The 19,913-nt window shown below is 34.5% G+C and overlaps 1 protein-coding gene across 1 annotated transcript in view; it reads left to right on the forward strand.

Moving 5' to 3' along the window:
- Positions 1-12,771, forward strand: part of retreg1 (reticulophagy regulator 1) — a 215,681-nt gene extending 202,910 nt beyond the window's left edge. Inside the window, exons 4-9 of the mRNA XM_030159576.1 lie at positions 1,768-1,885; positions 4,271-4,355; positions 6,970-7,092; positions 9,574-9,644; positions 10,640-10,763; positions 11,714-12,771. Coding sequence (XP_030015436.1) covers positions 1,768-1,885; positions 4,271-4,355; positions 6,970-7,092; positions 9,574-9,644; positions 10,640-10,763; positions 11,714-12,246 — 1,054 coding nt within the window. The 3' untranslated portion in view covers positions 12,247-12,771. The remainder of the gene's footprint in view (positions 1-1,767; positions 1,886-4,270; positions 4,356-6,969; positions 7,093-9,573; positions 9,645-10,639; positions 10,764-11,713) is intronic.
- Positions 12,772-19,913: the final 7,142 nt, after the last annotated feature.

Here is a 19,913-nt window from a genome sequence, read left to right on the forward strand (position 1 = left end):
ATTTACATGTATTTGTACTCCACACTATTTTATATATATTTTTATATACATTTATTTATCCAGAAATCTATATTTCATTGTGTTGTTTGTAGTTGTATAGTTCACTGTCACTGGCAGAGACCACCTGCAATTTCTTCGCACAACCTGTGTAATGACAACAAAGCCTATTTATGGAAGCAAATGTGTGCCATCAGATATTGAATGGTTGTATTTTGATTTCAAATAATGAAATACAGCTATTCAAAAAAAAAAAAAAAAAAAAAAAACTATAAAAAGTTCAAATGATGAAAAACAATTATTTAAAAAAAAAAATTCAGCTATAAAAAATTCAATTTACAAAATATAATTTAAAAAAAATAAATTATTGCAAAATACAACCGTTCAATATCTGATGGCACACATTTGTTTCCATACATATTCTATTCTATTCTATTCTATTCTATTAATCACATATAAATATTTTTTTCTGCATAAGCCTTTTAAACCACTTCAGCTCTGCTCAGAACTAACAAATGTTCCATCGTTTTCAGGATTTTAACCCTTTAAATGCCAGACCCAGTGCTGCTTTTGTGGTAGTTCAATTTTTTTTCCCCCTGTTATGGAAAAAATAATATTTTACTCATTCGTCCTCAAAATAAGAAATGGTCAATTCATACGATCAGTGTCTTTTCAGTATAGTTTTAATTGGAGCTCCAAGGTACGATCGTACAGAGACAAGCTGTCTGCATGAGTGTACAAGAAGATACAGTTGGTCATTGTCTCTCATGTGAAACTAATGAAAAGGGTTGGCCTGGAATGTGTAAGAGTATAGGAAGAGATAAAGTTGTCTGTGAGAAAGCACCTGTCCTCCACACAGACGTCCACGTGTCCTTGATCATTCGCCAAAACACAAAGTACGACAAACCCAAGCTCTAACAGGACAAAAACCCCAGTCTCATATAACACTGAGTTCAGAGTTCAAACAATCTTATATGTAATATGGAATATATGTAAACTTGCCATTACACCCCGTATTTAATATTTCTTAAGCGACTGATCATCATTTATTATTATACTGTCCTCTGCGTTGTGTGTTTTTCAGTGAAAATTAGGTATTATCCTGTGTTTAATTTACTAATCGTGTACATGTTGAGGATTATTATATCAAAAACAGAGAAAATTGAAGAAAAAGTGACTTTTTCAGTGAAAATGTCATTAACTGGACTTAAACCTAGTGTCTCCATTCACTGTCACTGATCCAACTTCATGGGTTTTACTGTATATGTGAATGTAAACCCAGTGTCTCCATCCACTGTCTTCATTGGTTTTATTGGTGAATCAATGCTGTAGAAGATGACTGTGTTTCCATGGTAACTACAGACCCTCTGAAGGTCCAAATGGGTCATATATGATGACTATGTAAAGATGAATACCTGTATTTTACACCAATTATCTGCATGCTTTGACAGGATTAGTGGATCAGAAGTTATTAACCATTTTAGATCAGTAGATGGTTTAGGTTTCCAGTGACTGTGTATCTGTAAAATAATCTGAGTGAACTACATCTTTCTGTTTCCAATTAAGACAGTTATTGAATGTAAAAAAAAAAAAAAAAGCCAATATTTTACTGTCCTGGGTCTCAAGAGGATATAAATTCAACATATAAAATGTATAGTATAAACATGTGTCCCAGCACACATCAGCCAAGCCACCCATGCTACCCTCCATCCACTTTAACTAGATAAGCTGACAGATGTTTAACTCTGCATCTGTGTTTTGTCCGTGCAGCTGGGAGATCATCGACTCGGGGCAGGACAGCCGGTCTGGATCTGGACCTCAGCTCTGCTACTCCCTCAAACTCTTCCTGCAGGAGACGTCGGCTTTCAAACAACAAAACCCCGGCAAGGTGAGTGTGTGATGGAGCGGCGGCCAGCGACCATCCCAGTCACTGCAGATGAAGAGGGGACAGGACGTGGGGGTTTACACCGAAAATGACCAGATGAGACACGTTTATCTATGGAATGTTTTTATTAGCATGTAGAGAAGGGGTGTCGAAGTCATTTTAGTTCCAATTTCAGCCCAATATGATCTCAAATGGGCCAGACCAGTAAAATGTTTATGTCTACAAACAAAAGGGAAAAAGAGAAAAATAAGTATAATTGTACCAATATTCTGCCTGTTGCTAAATGTTTTGTGTATTAATAGATCCACAGTGATCTATAGTTACATGTGTAAATGATAAACTGAGGCATGATATTGTTAAAATTACACATTTTTTTGTAAGAAATTTCAGGTTGTTCATGTTATTCACATTTTTAAAAGGTGCTTTCTAGATGTAAACATTTTCATAATGTAATTTTACTTTTTTCACTCTAAAACACAGACAACATTTAGTATGTTGAACATCAACTGTGAACTGGAACACCAAGCAGCTACATGGTCAAAAAAAGAATAAAATAAGCAACAAAATGAACAGAAATGAATAATAAACCAACAAAGCAAGAATTAAAATGAACAAAATAAGCAGCAAACTGAACAAAATTGAAGAAAAAAATACATAAATAAAAACAAAATGTAGAAAAATAAACAAAGTAAGCAAATAAAAAATAATAAATATCATGGAAAAAATAAGCAAAAAATGGACTAAAATGAAGTAAGAAAAGAATTAAAAAAAAGTATTTGAATTTAGGCTCAGTACTTTTAGTTTTGGGCACTTTTTAAAAAAAAAACAAAAACATCAGTCCAGCTGCTTCTTGACAACTGGCTGAGCTCCATAAAGCAGTTCCACGGTTAAAAAGAAATGGAAAACATCAGCAACAAATGAACAAAACAGTGATGGTTATTACAGGTGTGTACAGAGACGGTGTAATACAGTACATACCTGTAATAACCATAATATACATATGCAAGAAACTATGAACAAAACAGTCTTTTTAGTTTTTAATATTTGTTTTTTATTTCTTTTTTTTTCCTCTTTTATTCTACCGTGGAAGGAGGGATTTCAGACAAGAATTTAATTTCATGGTATAACTGATGTGTTTTATCCTGTGTGTGTGTTGCAATAAAACCTCTACAATCTTTTTTTTTTTTTTTTTTTTTTTTAATTTACCTTTTTATGAGCAATGTAACAGAGCATACAAAGGAGCATAAATGCAATGCATTCATTATACATTGCCTTTTTATATCATTTTCCCCCATTCCCAATCCAACCCCAAGGCCCTCCGAGAAGGGGCGACAGCAGAAACAAGAACATCACAACAGTCTCTGAGCAGTAGCAAATCAAATAAGTACAAGCAGTATCAAATCTGTGGTGTACAAGAATATTAATTGAGCTAATGGAAATAAAATTAAAAAAAAAAAAAAAAAAAAAAAATCATAGCTTGTAGATACCTGTGTTTACTTTTAAATATTAGACATTACCTAGATGTATCAAATGTGACAATAATTGGTAGACAGAACAAATTTCAACAAAAAACAACAATACCTAAACAATAATAAAACAGAGTAGGGTGGAGGTGTGAGAGATCAATCTGAAGGCAACGTTTGTAAAGACTGAAAGTAATCTAAAAAAGATTGCCATTTATTAAAGAATTTAGTTGAGGAGCCTTGTAGTGAGAGTCTAATCTTTTCTAATTTAAGAAAAAACATAACATCTCTAAGCCAAAATGAAATAGACGGGGGTTTAGAAGACTTCCACAAAAATAAGATACGTCATCTTGCAAGGAGGGATGTAAAAGCTATTATATCAGACTCTGTTTGGTTAAAACAGGAGTCAACAGGGAGCCCAAATATCGCTATAAAAGGGTGAATATTGATATTTTTCCTAAGAATATTAGTCATGATCATAAAGTAATCACCCCAAAATTTCAGTAACTTAGGACAGGAAAAGAACATATGGGTTAAGTTGCAGGGAGATCCTTGACACTTGTCACATTGGTCCACAATATTTGGATAGATTGCAGAGAGTCGAGATTTTGATAAATGGATTCTATGCAACACTTTAAACTGAATAAGTTGTAATCTAGCACATGGTGTGCTGGACCGTATACTAAGGATAGCTTTATCCCATAGCTGTACAATCTTATTTTAATATAATTATTGGTTTTAAATATTAATGCCTTATAATCAGTCCAGAACAATCAGAAGAAGTCTTTAGTTTGAGCTCTTCATAAGATGTTTTTTTGTCTGAGATTATAAACAGATGTCACTTCCTTTAATCTGTACAGAGATAAAAAAAAAAAAAAAAAAAAGCAGCATGTCCGACTCATTTATTCATGTGTTTTTCTTGCAGTTTTGCCTGTTGGTTTGCAGTTTGTGCACCTTCTTCGCGGTGTTAGGACGCTACATTCCAGGGATTGTCATCTCATATGTTCTAGGTGAGTCTCCACATGTCAAAACCATTTTAACCCTTTAAGCCCTGATGTGTCTGTGGTGAGCGTTCTGAATGTTTGATTAATTTAAAATATTCATATATAGGGGTGTTAGAAAATATTGGTTCTGCAATATATCGCGATATTTCATTTCACAATACTGTATCAATGTTAAAAAGTACTGTATTGATATTTTTAGGTATTTATTCAAATGCAGATATGGCGGAGGTTCATTTTTGTTTTTTTGTTTTCTTTATTGTTTACATTTGATTTATTATTATTCAACACTGTTTTATTAAATAATGGTTATTTGAAGCATCCTAAAAGCACTTTTTACTGTCTGAGAGGCAGATGGTAGTTCCTTTGCTGGGATTGCACAAAAATACTGTTCTGATGTTAGTTCTGAACAAACAGAATATGAACATTTGAGCAGGATCTTAAACTGTAATGTCTGTAAAATATAATTTAAGTTTTAACACAGGAACATTTTGTGATATAGCGGTAGAACCTGTTGCAATCAAATAAAAATGTGTTCAGTATTAGTGCATATTTCTGGTGGAATTCAATTCTTCCAGGAAATAATTATAAAAAAGAAATAAACAAAAAAATTGCCTTTTTAACAGTATCGTAATATATCATATCGTCATCCTAGTATTGTGATTTGTATCGTATTGCCAGATTCTTGCCAATACACACCCCTTTTGCTCAATAGGAAAACTTTCTCAACATTGGACACCACTGACCTAATATCTTCAGTGTCATTTTTGAAAAGTTCATCCTGCGGGCCACATGTTTGACACCTTTTGAACCTTTGGCGGGTCACTTTTGGCCTGCGGACCACATGTTTGACAAACCCCGCCTTATGCAGATGTAACAGCTGAGAGCTTTACTTAGTTATTACTTTGCTTCTCATAATTGCTTCCTCTCCATTAGAATGTGCATTAGTTATTTATTAGTCTGTCTTGATAGTTTCTGAAAATGCTCCCAGACAGAAACTATGATGAGGAGTTTTTAACCCTTTAACCCCTGAGACGTTCTTTCTGCTGTGAATGTGTGTCTGCTTCAGGTTCATTAAAGCTGCTGTGAGTATGTGCTTGTGTTCCTTTTCTTCAGTGGTTTTGTTTAACTTTGTGTTTTAGTGTCAAAACAGGTGGAATAATAGAAAAAGACAAAGAGAGGAATTGAAGCTTGACAGGTTTGGACTAAATAAGGCACTAGAATGTACAGCAATAAGAGATTTAGGATGTTGAACATCAACTGGGAACTGGAACACAAGCAGTTACATGGTCAAAAAAAGAATAATTTAAAATAAGCAACAAAATGAACAAAAATGAATAATAAACCAACAAAGTAAGAAGTAAAATGAACAAAATAAGCTGCAAACTGAACAAAATTGAAGAAAAAAAATAATAAAATAAAAACAAAATGTATAAAAATAAACAAATAAGTAAATAAAAATAATAAATAACATGAAAAAATATGCAAAAAAAATGGACTAAAATGAAGTAAGAGAAGAATAAAAGAATAGAATAAAAAAAAAAGTATTTAAATTTGGGCCCAGTGGTTTTAGTTTTGGGCTCTTTTTTTTTTTTTTTTAATCTGTCCAGCTGCTTTTTGACAGTTGGTTGAGCTCCATAAAGCAGTTCCACGGTTTAAAAAAAAAAAAATAATAAAAAAGAGAATAAAATAAGCAACAAATGAACAAAAACAGCCAAAGTAATCAATGAAATGAACAAAACTGAATAATAAACCAACAAAATATTAAGTAACATGAACAAAATAAGCCACAAACTGATCAAAATCGAAGAATAAATACTAAAATAAAAACGAAATGTAGAGAAATAAACAAAATAAGCAACTAAATGAATAAAAATGCATCAAATATTTACAAAATAATAAATTACATGAAAAATATGCAAAAATTGACTACAATGAGGTAAAAAAGAAAAAAAAGAAGAAGAATAAAATAAGCAACTAGGATTTGAATTTGGGTCCAGTAGTTTTTGTTTTGGGCTCTTTTTTTCTAAATCAGTCCAGCTGCTTTTTGGCACCTGATTGAACTCCAAAAAGCAGTTACAACTTCGGAAAAACACAGTAAAAAGAGCAATAAAGGAAAATGATCACAACACTAGAAACAACAGGAAAAACAAAACAACACAAGGAAAGCGCTGTAAAAAAAACAAAACAAAACAAAAAACTAAAAACCAACTATATTTTTACCTGTGTTTTCCTCTCATTTCATAGGGGGCGGGGCTTGAACTGAGCACGCTCAGTTGTCTATAGAAAGAACAACGTCTATTCTATCAGAGCGACCGGCAATTTTTCCTATTGATCATTCGGTTGAATTTATATGAATATTTTAAATAAATCATACATTCAGGACGCTCACCACAGACACGTCAGGGGTTAAAGGGTTAGGGTTTACGTATTTGATGATAACAATGATGCGACTTTTCCCTCAAAATCAAATATAAAGGGTCAGTGTTAAAGTGTTGAGGGTTGATGACTCCACCAGATGCAGATGTCCACATTAAACATCCTGTCGTTCAGAGTAGAGTTGCACAAAACGGGCCACAGATCTGGATTTGGATGTGATTATGGTATGATTGTGTGCCTGCAGTGCTGGGCTTCTTCCTGTGGCCTCTGCTGTCATCTCATGAAGTCGGTTTGTGGCTGGAGCCAGTTCTGCAGAAGCTGGACTTTGGCATCGGGGAGTTCCTTCAGAAAATCAAAGAGAATCATGGTAAATACTGGAACGTGAATGTGTGTACTGTATGTGGCTTTTAGTTGAATTTACCACAGCGTGTCATTTGTGAAACAGACCATCAGAAGTGTTTTAACCCTTACAGACCCGGTGCTGCTTTTGCTGCAGCTCCCAAAGGAATTTTTCTCTCTATTTAACCGTTTTTTTTAATCCATAAAGACCCAAACAGCCACTGGCAACCAAAACCATCCACTGATCGACAATGTTTAATAACTAATGATCCACTAATCCTATCAATACACTGAAATAATTGGTGTAAAATATAGTTATTTGTCTTTTCATGGTCATCAGATATGATCTATTTGGATGTTCAGAGGCTCCGTAGTTACCATGGAAACACCGTCATCTTCTATAACATTGATTCACCAGTAAAACTAATTGAGTTGGATCAATGACAGTGGATGGACAACACATGTTTTTGTTCAGTTATTGGTATCTTTGCTGAAAAAAAATCACCTTTTCTTCAGTTTTCTCTGTTTTTGATATAATAACCCTCAAGATGTACACGATTAGTCAATTAAACACAGGATAATACCTAAAATTCACTGAAAAAACACAAAATACAGAGGACAATATTATAATAATCAAATCAAAGTTTATTTCTATAGCACTTTACAACAACATAATGAAGCCCAAAGTGCTTTACATCTAAAAGCATGATTAAAATATAAGATAAAAAAAACAGGTGAATCAAGCACCATAAATATGCATAAAGCAATAGGACACAACACACAGTGATACAAGAGAGCACAGATTCAAACCTAACAGTGTCTCAGTGCTCAGGGTTCAAAGCCAGTCTAAACAGGAGAGTCTTTAACCTGGACTTGAACAGGGGCAGGTCAGTGAGGACTCGCAAGTCAGGAGGCAACGAGTTCCACAGTTTTGGTGCAGCAACAGCAAATGAACGATCCCCCCACTGTTTATATCGGGACCTGGGGACATCCAAAACCATCTGAGAGGACGATGGGAAGGATAAATGGTGATCAATCACTTAAGAAATATTAAATATGGGGGAAAAAATTGGAACTGCCACAAAAGCAGCACTGGGTCTTTTTGGGTTAATCAAACAAGTGGCATCACATACTCAAACTGGCATTTAAAGGGTTAAAATCCTGAAAATTATTGAACTTTTTATTCAATTTTCTCTGTTTCTGATTTAATAATCATCAACCTTGAACTGAGCTTTAGGAACATCTATGTGATCGTTACGTTAAATATAGGGAAATACCTGATTTGGCCCCCAGGCCGCATGTTTGAGACCTCTGATCTAGTGGAACATTTATAAATCTATTATATAAATGGACATAAACCAACATATATGTGGAAGAACACTTGATCATTTATATTGAAAACATGAGCTAACCAGCACTTCTGTCATTTGTATTCTGATTCATCTTATTAAAACATGACAGATTTAGCACATTTAATGTCTGAAGCAGATATTTACATAAAAATTGTAGAGCAGTGTTATTTCCATGTATTGACAGGATTAGTGGATCAACGGCTACTAAACGGTTACATCAGTAGACGGTTTTGGATATTTGGGTCTTTATTTTCTAGTTTCTCCAGTTCAGTTTATTTCGAGTATGCAACAAGACAAAGTAATCTTACTTAGTCCTTAGAAATAAAACAGGTAGAAAGAAGTCATGGAAGAAAATTTGTAGGTGAAATATTCTCAGTACCTTTGCCAGAGGTAAATAAATAAATAAGTATATACATCCATAAATCCTTGAAGGCAATGCAAATGAATACACAATAAAGTAAACAATAAGACAAAGTAAACAACAACAGCAATCAAACAAAACATAACAATCAACAAACACACAGAAAACAAGGAACAAACCAAATAAGACAAGACAGAATATAAAGGTAACATACAGTGGTGTGCAAAAATATTAGAACACTTGTCAAATCTCAAACTGGTGGTTTATTTTTTTTTCCCAGAGCCTGAATTTCACTTTTTTGCCACTGCAAAAGGAAAAGGCAAAGATACTGAGAATATTTCACCAACAAATTTATCACTCCAGTCCTTTTTTTTTTTTTTACATTTTACTCTAGTATTTAGTGTGCCCCCCCCCCCCCGCAACAATCTACTAAAACTGAAACGTTTTTGTTGTTTTTCATGTGTTGTTTGATTGAGAGATGGGTGACTTTTTTTTCCTTATCTACATTAATTGATTGATTGATGTATTTATTTCGAATATGAATGTCAAAACAGAAGAAAATAAATAAACAAAACACTTAAACATATTCAAAAAGGAGTGAGAAGAAGTACAACTTACATTAGAACAGTCAGACTACGTTAGAATAGGTTTCTTTATCAAAACTATAGGGTCAGGTTTGTATTTTTAAAAGCAGAAACAATAGCAATCAGGTGTGGACATACCTGTTTTAAGTGCACATTTGTTATATGGACATACTGTTTTATCTCATGCACTGATTGTTTTTTTTTGTGTACAGAGAAGAGACTCCTGCAGGCTCAGACTGAGAAAGAAGGCATCGAGTCGGACCTCTCCTCCATGTTTCCTAAGGTCGGCCTTAACGTCTGATCTCATTTCCAGCTAATGAGGCCCCGGCTAAAGCTAATAGAAATACCATACACATGATCCACATCAGCGTTACAGCCAGAGCCAAACAGGATACCAGGGGAGGCTCCTTCAGCCAAGAAATATAGTAGTGATGGAAGTGGTGGCCTGGTAGATGAAGAGAGAAACGGACAAAAACAGACAAACATCAGTATCAGAATGAGTAAAGACAACAAATGTATGCTGCAAGATTAGTGAAAAATGAACAAAATGAGACAAAATGAATAAAAACTGAACAAAATGAGTAACAAAAATGGACACCGACAATAAGATAGATAGATAGATAGATAGATAGATAGATAGATAGATAGATAGATAGATAGATAGATAGATAGATAGATAGATAGATAGATAGATAGATAGATAGATAGAATGTATATTTCTTTTAATTATCATATTGGTAATATTTCTCCAATATTGTACACATTGCTGTTCTAATTCTGCTATCTATCTATCTATCTATCTATCTATCTATCTATCTGTTTGGAGCTTTACATATCGTCACTGTTGGGTGGAAACCTCGTAACTCCATTTTTGGTCTTTTTTTTTGTCATAAAATGTTTCTACTGGTCAGTCTTCACGTTGGCCTGACCCTTCTAGAAATATTAAACCAATGAAATGTGTTGAAAACAGCATGTGACTACATCTCTTAACTCCATTTGTTTATTTAGAATATACATCGTTCCTGAAAAATAACCATTTTGGATATAAGATGTTTCCGCCCGACAGCGACGATATGTAAATATTTTTCTTTTTCTGTTGTACTGATAATTACTTTCCTGTTACTTTTTATTCTCCTTGAATGGAGTGACTGTGACACCCAATCATTTCCCCCTGGGATTAATAAAGTATTGTGATTCTGATATGCCCGACTGTTTCTGATTCATTTCATTCATTTGTGTGTTTTGTGTTACATGTGTGTGTGTGTGTGTCTCCTCCAGCTGGACTCCATGGTGTGTAAAGAAATGTCTGTATCGGACACAGAGGTGTCTGAGGTGACGTGGACGGACAACGGTACATTCAACCTGTCAGAAGGACACACTCCACAGACCGAGAACTCAGAGGGTGAGTCCATCAGCTGCATCTACAACATTTATGTAAACACATCTGAGGTAAAACACACACTCCAGTTTACTGTCAGAGAACAGCTCCACCACCAGGGGGCGCTGTTCTCACACCCATAATGAACAAGGTTCCACAGAATAGAATAGAGTAGACCATTAGTGTCATTGTACATTCTGAAAGTACATCTGTTTGTATTTGAATGAATTCCCTAGTTTTGGTTTAGTTTTCTTTATAAGTTCCAGTTTACATGAACACTGATATGATATGCAGAAGCTGAAAATAGTCCAGTGACACAATCAGTGATGTCATATAGGATCAATATAACTACTGGTCATTTAAAATCCCATATTGTACATTTTATTACTTGTATAATCTGAACCAACAGAGCTGACTTTACCTGTAATTTCATTTAATTTCACTACATGTTGTTTCCTTAACCTCCTAAGACCCAGCTATGGGTTTTCTGTCCACATTTGTGGACAAGAGTTCCACAACTATATAAAAAAAAAAAAAAAAGAAAAGAAAAGAAAATTGTCCACCACAAAGGACATTCCATAAAACTTCTAAAAACTGCATCTCAAAAAACTGTTGCATCATGATGTTTCCAATATAGGCACTTATTTAATAAAAAACAAAAAAGCTTGTACTTTGGTGACATTTCCTGGGTCTTAGGAGGTTAAAAACTGTATTTCTCTTTAATCATAGAACCATAGTTTCTTTATTTGTCTTTTGTTGTATGTCTTTGTATTTTATTTGTTGTATTTCTGCTTTGATCTGTACAGTTAAATTACGTGCCAAGAAAGGAGCCCATAAAGAACATTTATTATTATTATTATTATTATTATTAACATCAACAATAATCTAATGATTCTACTTTTCACTGCTGTTTTAGTTAAATTTTTTGTTATAAAGATGATGTGTTTATTAAATGTCCATCTTTATTCTCACAGACCTGGACAGAGAAGAGGCATTCACTGGTGGTCTCCCAGAATTCCCTTCACTCGACAACGGCGCAACGACAAACGGTGACGACGACGACGACCTCAGCCTCGGCCTTCCCTCGCCTTCCCCTCAGCCCCAGCAACCAATCAAAAGCAAGCGTATGGCTCCTCCTCCTCATAAAGACCAACCCTCTGACAGTGCCCTCATGCTGGTCAACCAGATGGCGGGCGATGTCATCGCTGCTGCCGTCACCGCCGCCATACAGGAGAGGATAGAAGCAGCTGTGGGCGGAGACCTGGAGCGGCCCCGCCCCCCAGAATCCAGCAGGTTACTGGAGCTGGACGAAGACTCGGACAGCGAGGTGGAGGACTTTGAGCTGCTGGACCAGTCGGAGCTGGAGCAACTGGAGGGGGAGCTGGGACTGGGGGCGGGGGCGGGGGCGGGGGCGGGGGCGGGGGCGGAGAAGGTCCAGAAGGAGGGTCCAGCCCCAGGCGACAAACCATCAACTGGGTTCCTCTCCAAACTCCTCAGACGCCACTAGTGGAAGAGACACACACTGGACATGGGGGGGGGGGTGGATGGATGGATGGATGGATGGGGGTCGGGGGGACTGGAGACTGAATCATCCCAGATCAGACTACACAACATCACCGCTGACACACTGAACCCGTTTACACTGATCCAGATTCTTTCTTGTCATTTAAACATTTCCAAATGAACATGTATTGGTCTCAAAAAACACACCAATAAAACACTAGTAGTCAGAGTCATTATAGTCAATATAAAAATATATAAAGATCCATAAACAAATAATAAACATACATGACCATAAAAGTCTGATAACTGTTCAGATAATTGTAATAATCAGATCGGATGCGTTCACGTGCACTTCAGAAATAATGGAAACACCCGGGTTTAGACGCTTCAGTCCATCATCGGATTTCTTTTGGAATACGTACGTGTATTACGTATGTGTATAAGAACGGAGGAATCAAACAAGAGTAACAAAACTATTATCAGGGCCAGGGTTCACATACAGGCCAGTAAAATACTATCATAATAACCTAGAAATAATGACAACTCCAAATTTTTCTCTCTGTTTTAGTGTAAAAAGAGTGAAATGACACAAAAATAAATTCATTTACAAACTATCCTTTGACACAAATATGAATAACTTGAACAACCGTGAACAACCTTAAATGCATTCAGAAAAACAAGTGCAATTTTAACATTATTATACCTGTTACTAAATGTTTTGTGTGTTTGTAGATCAAAGTCAGCTTATTGTCAGTTTTGACAAATGTACTTAGCAGAAAACAGAAAACTGAAATGACAAAACTCTAAGGCCCCATGGTTCCAGGCACAACAAACCCCGCCCCTCACCCCCTATTGTAGCTTATTTTGGCTTCGATCCAGCTGATGTTATCATGTCTGTGTGTGCTGATGTCAGCATATGTGGGCGTGTCCTGATATAATCATGTCTGTATACATGTGCATATGCTGATGTTAGCATTTGAACCAAAAAAGCGTAACATTCAGATGACGTTTACCCATAAAGACCCAGAGCTACTTCTGTGGCAGTTCCCAGATGATTTTTTTCTCTGTATTTTTAACCTTTCTTAACTGATTTATCACCCTTTAATATTATGCTTCGTGCATTTTTAAGTGAACATCGGGCATTTTATGATATTTAATTCACTGATCATGTAGATGTTCATTAAAACTCAGAGTAAATCCAAAGGTTATTATTGTCAAAACAGAGAAAATCTGTCACTAACTGAACATAAAACCCAGTGTGTCCATCCACTGTCATTGATCCAACTCCATGGGTTTTACTGGTGAATCAATGTTGGAGAAGATGACGGTGTTTCCACTGTAACTACAGAGCCTCTGAACGTCCAAATGGGTCATATCTGATGACCATGAAAAGATGACAAACTGTATTTTACACCATGTATTGATACGTATTGATAGAATTAGTAGATCAATAGTTAATTAACATTTTATACCAGTAAATTATTTTGGTCGCTGGTGTATATTTGGGTCTTTATGGGTTAAGAAACATTCTGTGTTGTTTCAATTCTATACAATATATGCCTTAGTTTTATGTCAGCTTTATGCCTCTATACTGAAGCGCTGCTCGCAAGTATGGGCCCCGTGAAAGCTAAACATCATTGGCCCTTCAAAAAATTTAGTATCTTGTCAATTTGTCGCTTGGTGGGGGGTTGTCCATGGGGGTGCGGTCAGTGAGTGATGTACCTAACCAAACATGCTTTCAATGTCCGACTCCCGACTTCAGTGCCTCTATTATACATCGGACCTTACACGACATTTTCACAACTGCTAACCTATACCCACCGCTCTGTGGGCCCCCCAGAAATGCTGGGCTGGAAATGCTGAATTTATCATGCTCACAACCCCCCCGCCCCCCCAACGGTGCTCCAGCCTCTATATATATACGTGCCAAGTTTGAAGTAAATTGAAACAAAATCAGTGTTTTTTTTTATAGACATTTGAAATTTCAGCCATTCTAAGTAAATGTGAGGGGAAAAAAAGGTTTTAAAAATTAATCAAAAATTTGAACCTTGACCTACTTTTCCCAAAATGTAATGACATCTATTGTGGGTCACTGGCAATCTATAAACCCAGTTTGGTATGAATTCAACCAATAGTTTTGCTGTTAACAAACAAACAAACAAACAAACAAACAAAGCCAAAAACAATACCCCTTGCCTCTCCTTTGGGGTAAAAATAGAAAAAAATAGAACAGAATATAACTATAAACATATTACATAACTATAAACAGAATATAACTATAAACAGCAGGGGGTTAAGGAAACAAAGACTAATGGTGCGTCACTTGATCCACTGTGATCTGTAAGTTCTAATGTGTAAATGATAAACTGAGGCAGAATATTGTTAAAATTGCACTTAGTTTTCTTCAGAAATTTCAGGTTGATCATGGTTTGTAGATATAAACAATTTAATTTTGTAATAGTAGTTTGGAGTTGACATAATTTATAGATCACTATGTTATTTTACTGGAGGTACTTTACTCCTGTGCTGTAAATCTTACACACTGGACCTACAAACTACAAATGCAAAATACTTTATTTGTAAAATGAAATGCAGGTTTTGTTAACCTTTGGGTTATATTTGCAAACCAAACTGTGTTTATAGTAAATCCTATTTGTAAAACATGTTTTGTTTGTTTGTGGACAGTGGATTCATATTTATTTCATATTTTATCCTTTTTTTGTTAAGTTGGATGAATTTTACAACATATTTAATGAACCTAAAGACAACATTTATCTAATTATTCTCATTATTGATTCATGATTTATGTTAGGACTGGTAATATATACTTATTTGACCGTCAAAGTCCCAAGTATTTCACAATGACACATGACAAAGACACAGATCACATCACCACATTTGATAAGATTATTTATTACCTTTAACTTACACCTATTAACAATACCTGTGCCTATTTTTTGATCAGTCGTTAATCATGTGAAGCTGTAACTTTACTGAAACTACATTATAACCATGCTCTAATATACGCTCATATGATGCTGAAGTTAAAGTATGTATATTTTGATAGTTTAAAATGTAGTTAAAGTAACAGTATTTCACTGTATGAAGTGGTTCCATCATATTTTACAAGTTTATCAGGTTTTGTGAGTGAAAATATACAAAGAATTTTTAAATATTTAATCACAAAATTGTCAAGACAACTAACATTGAACAGCTAAGATGTAATTTAACACAATAAAACACAAAGAACAGAGTTAAATCAATAAAACAAATTAAACCATGAAAATAGTTTAAGATAAATGATGAAAGTGAAGACATTTAGCCTTGAAAAGTAAAAAGAATTCATGAAAAACAAGATAAAATAGTGTCAGAGATCCTCTATAAACCTGAAATCATACCTTTTATAACAATTAATTCATAAGAAATAAGGAGCTGCAACTAGAACTTTGGAATTTTCACAAAATGTTGAAAAAATTTGGATGAACTTTTTAACTAAATTACTAATCGGTACATGTATGGAACTGTGAGATAAATGTATCAGTAAAAGAACAATAATGTTAGTTTCTGACGCTGCTGATCATGTTTTATTATAATTAATGATATCTGACCTCCTTCCACTGAACTGAGGTTAAATGAAGGTTAATTACAATTAAATACAGAATAAAACGTTGACCTTGTGTAGTCTGATCTGGGTGTCAACTGCTTCTGGACTAAAGGACTTTACATCTGTCTTTTCAAAGCTGTTTTTACTCCAATCATGTTAAAACAACTAACACTCAGTCATTGCCAGGTAATCTTAGCATTAGTTTATAGATTAATCAGTGTAAAATGTCAGTAGATGGTATCAGTGAATTATAATCTACATGTTTTGTCTAATAAACAATACAAAACTCCAGAATATTACATTTACTGTCATGAAAACCTGAACATTTTCAAGCAAAAATTAATAACAGACTCTCAAACTGTTTGAGCTCAGACTCATTAAAAAATAGGATTCAGGTTAAATATGCAAAAACACACCAACTTTGTGCTACAACGGCACTAAAAAAGGTTTTTCTCAGTGTTATTGTGTTAAATTGGATTTGTTTGAGCATGAAAACATCACATCTGATTTAAAAATTTGTTGAAATATTGATGAAACAACCTGTTATAACTTGTAGATCAGTCATCTAGATTACCTCTACATCTACATTACCCAGAATTCCACAGACCATTAAAAAAGTAACACTGAGTTCAGGTTAAATATTTAAATAATTATTTTATAAAATTCAAAAACACAAAAACTTTGTGCTACAACAGCACTAAAACGGTTTTTATCATTGTTATTGTGTTTTTCTGAATAAATTAGATTTGGTTGAGCGTAGAAACATCACACTGAACTATTTGTTGAGATATTGATGAAACAGCCTGTTATTATAACCAGTAGATCAGCACACAACACACTCGATACATCCAACTCCATTACCCAGAATTCCACAGACCTCAATTCAAATGAATGTCATTTCAGTCAATCATCAGGATGAAAACTTTTTTATTGTCATTTCTTTTTTTTATTTGTTATATTGAGTTTTTTTTCTCCATACATTCATGTTTTTAGAGGGGCTTTTGTTTATTCCCGTCATGCAGCAGGTCTCAAAATACTATGCATGGAAATCTCACCGCGAGACATAAATGTACGAAGGCATTTTACTTCCAGTGTTTTTTGATGCAACGTCAAGACAGGTGACTGAGCAGCCAATCAGATCACTGGATGTAAAAGGTTATGAGAATGTGTATTTCCATTTGCACCTTTAAGTCCAACGCTCCTACACTGTGTCAGGAATCAGCCTCGTACATTTAATGACTTTGTTTTTCTATACAGACACATAGTCATGTCGAATGTATCCTCTTGAATATATCATGTAATGCCTTGTATTAGCGTAGACATATGGGTTGAACCGTGCCTAAAAGGACTTTGTCGTGGCTGTGGTTGGTTTCTAACTCTCCTGTGATAGCTGTGTTCAGGCCGCGCTGTCTTAAAGCCTTTTTAATCACATATGAAATATCAAACATTTCTTCTAGTTCTGCCGAGGCGGCTTCTGTGCTGCTGCCTGAAGGTGAAATATTCTTTGGACACGATTCAACGGTCCTAAAAGAATGAATGTAAATGTACTTTTATGTAACTAAACTCAAGAATGTCAATAAAATGCTTTGACGCAAAATACAGTTGCATTTATTTGGGCAGATTTTGTGTGTGTTGGAACATGATCCCTGCAGTAATAGAGGAATAAAACCAACATAAATCACAGCGATTAAATAAATTTATACTTCTGCCTACTCCTTTTCGACCATGCAGAATCCAGACTTGTATGTACTGGAAGATAGATTATTTGGTTTTTGTCTTAATTTGTTTCATTTGGTTTTATTTTGTTTCTTTGCATGTTCTAAATAAATTAATAAATAAATAAAAAACAGATTAATATCAATAAAACCCAACCCTGGGTTATGGATTGTGATAACTGCAGAAAATCATACTTTATTAATCCCAAGGGAAACTGTTGTGTGTGAAAAAAGTTCTTAGACCACCCTTGTTTTCTTCAGTTTCTTCTTCATTTTAATGCCTGGTACAACTAAAGGTGCATTTGTTTGGACAAATATAATGATAACAACAAAAATAGCTCATAGTAGTTTAATTTCAGAGCCGATATCTATCCATTTAACATGTTTTCTTGATAATAACCAAAATCACTTCAGTTCTTACATTAATATCTATGGCATTGTACTGACAAAAACAGTGCTTTTAGACATTCCATGTTTTCTTTTCTGTTTGTTTTAGTCACATGATACACACAGGAGGAGTTAGGACTGGACTGGGTAACCACTGTTTTTGATGACTTTTGATGGTCTAATAATTTTTCCCACAACTGTAGATAGATAGATAGAACAATAGATAGAACGATAGAACGACAGAACGACAGAACGATAGATAGAACGATAGAACGATAGAACGATAGAACGATAGATAGATAGAACGATAGATAGAACGATAGATAGAACGATAGAACGATAGAACGATAGATAGATAGATAGATAGATAGATAGATAGATAGATAGATAGATAGATAGATAGATAGATAGATAGATAGATAGATAGATAGATAGATAGATAGAACAATAGATAGAATGATAGAACGACAGAACGATAGATAGAATGATAGATAGAACGATAGATAGAACGATAGAACGATAGATAGAACGATAGAATGATAGAACGATAGATAGAATGATAGAACGATAGATAGAACAATAGAACAATAGAACGATAGAACGATAGATAGATAGAACGATAGATAGAACGATAGATAGAACGATAGATAGAACGATAGATAGATAGAACGATAGATAGAACGATGGATAGATAGATAGATAGATAGATAGATAGATAGATAGATAGATAGATAGATAGATAGATAGATAGATAGATAGATAGATAGATAGATAGATAGATAGATAGATAGATAGATAGATACTGGAGAAATATTATCAGTATGATAATTAAAATAAATTTACATAAACTAGAAGCACTCGGGGAGTGCAGACCTCTGCCAAGGCTGATCAATGGGCCCCCCGTGCCCCCCCCTCCAAATCCATCCATAACTTTCTGAGTTATCTTGCACACAGACAGACAAACAGACAAACCAACGCCGGCAAAAACATAACCTAAACATAAACATTCACTTATTACCTAACCTAAGGTAATAAGTGAAACTCTTTGCCACAGATATAAAATTAGTTTTAGTTCAGGCGCCACAGTAAAATAATGCATAAAAACTTATAAATAATGGCAACTCCACATTTTTTCTTATTATTTTAATGGGAAAAAAGTACAATTACAATAATTGTATGAGAATATTTACATTTACAAACTATCCTTTCACAAAAATGTGAATAACCTGAACAAATATGAACAACCTGACATGTCTAAAGAGAAATAAGTGCAGTTTTATCAGTATTCTGTCTGTAACTAAATGTTTATTGTATTTGTAGATCCACTGTGGTCAACAACTTGGACTTATGTAAATAACAAACTGAAGCTGAATATTGTTAAAATTGCATTTAAGAAAGTCCATGTCTTCAGAAAACTAAGTACAGTAAGTTTTATCAATATTCTGTCTCAGTTGATCATTTACACATGTTCATTAAAATGTACAGATCACAGTGGATCTACACATAAGATAAGATAAGATAAGATAAGATAAGATAAGATAAGATAAGATAAGATAAGATAAGATAAGCCTTTATTAGTCCCACAAGGGGAAACTCCAGAAATACACATATATAAATATTTAGTACCAGGCAGAATGTTGGTAAAATTCCACTGAACTGAGTTAATGAAGCCAAATATAAACATCACACAATTCTCCAATAATCAGAATTCATCAGAAATCAGAATTCACCCCAAAAACCCAGAGTTATCTGAAGCTGAAGGTGACAAGGCTTTTCACTGCCTCCAAACCTTTGAGCAAGACTCAGGATCAGTCAGTGTCTGTTTGTAAATCCTCTATGTAAACATATTTTTTCTGTTTGGCTTTAACTCAGTTTGAAAGGTTGACACCCCCTATGTTTTGCATTATGTTTGTGTCTGAAATAAACTAAACTAAACTAAACTAAACTACACTACACAAAATGTGT

This window comes from Sphaeramia orbicularis, chromosome 17 (assembly GCF_902148855.1).
Source record: "Sphaeramia orbicularis chromosome 17, fSphaOr1.1, whole genome shotgun sequence".
Taxonomy (NCBI): domain Eukaryota; kingdom Metazoa; phylum Chordata; class Actinopteri; order Kurtiformes; family Apogonidae; genus Sphaeramia; species Sphaeramia orbicularis.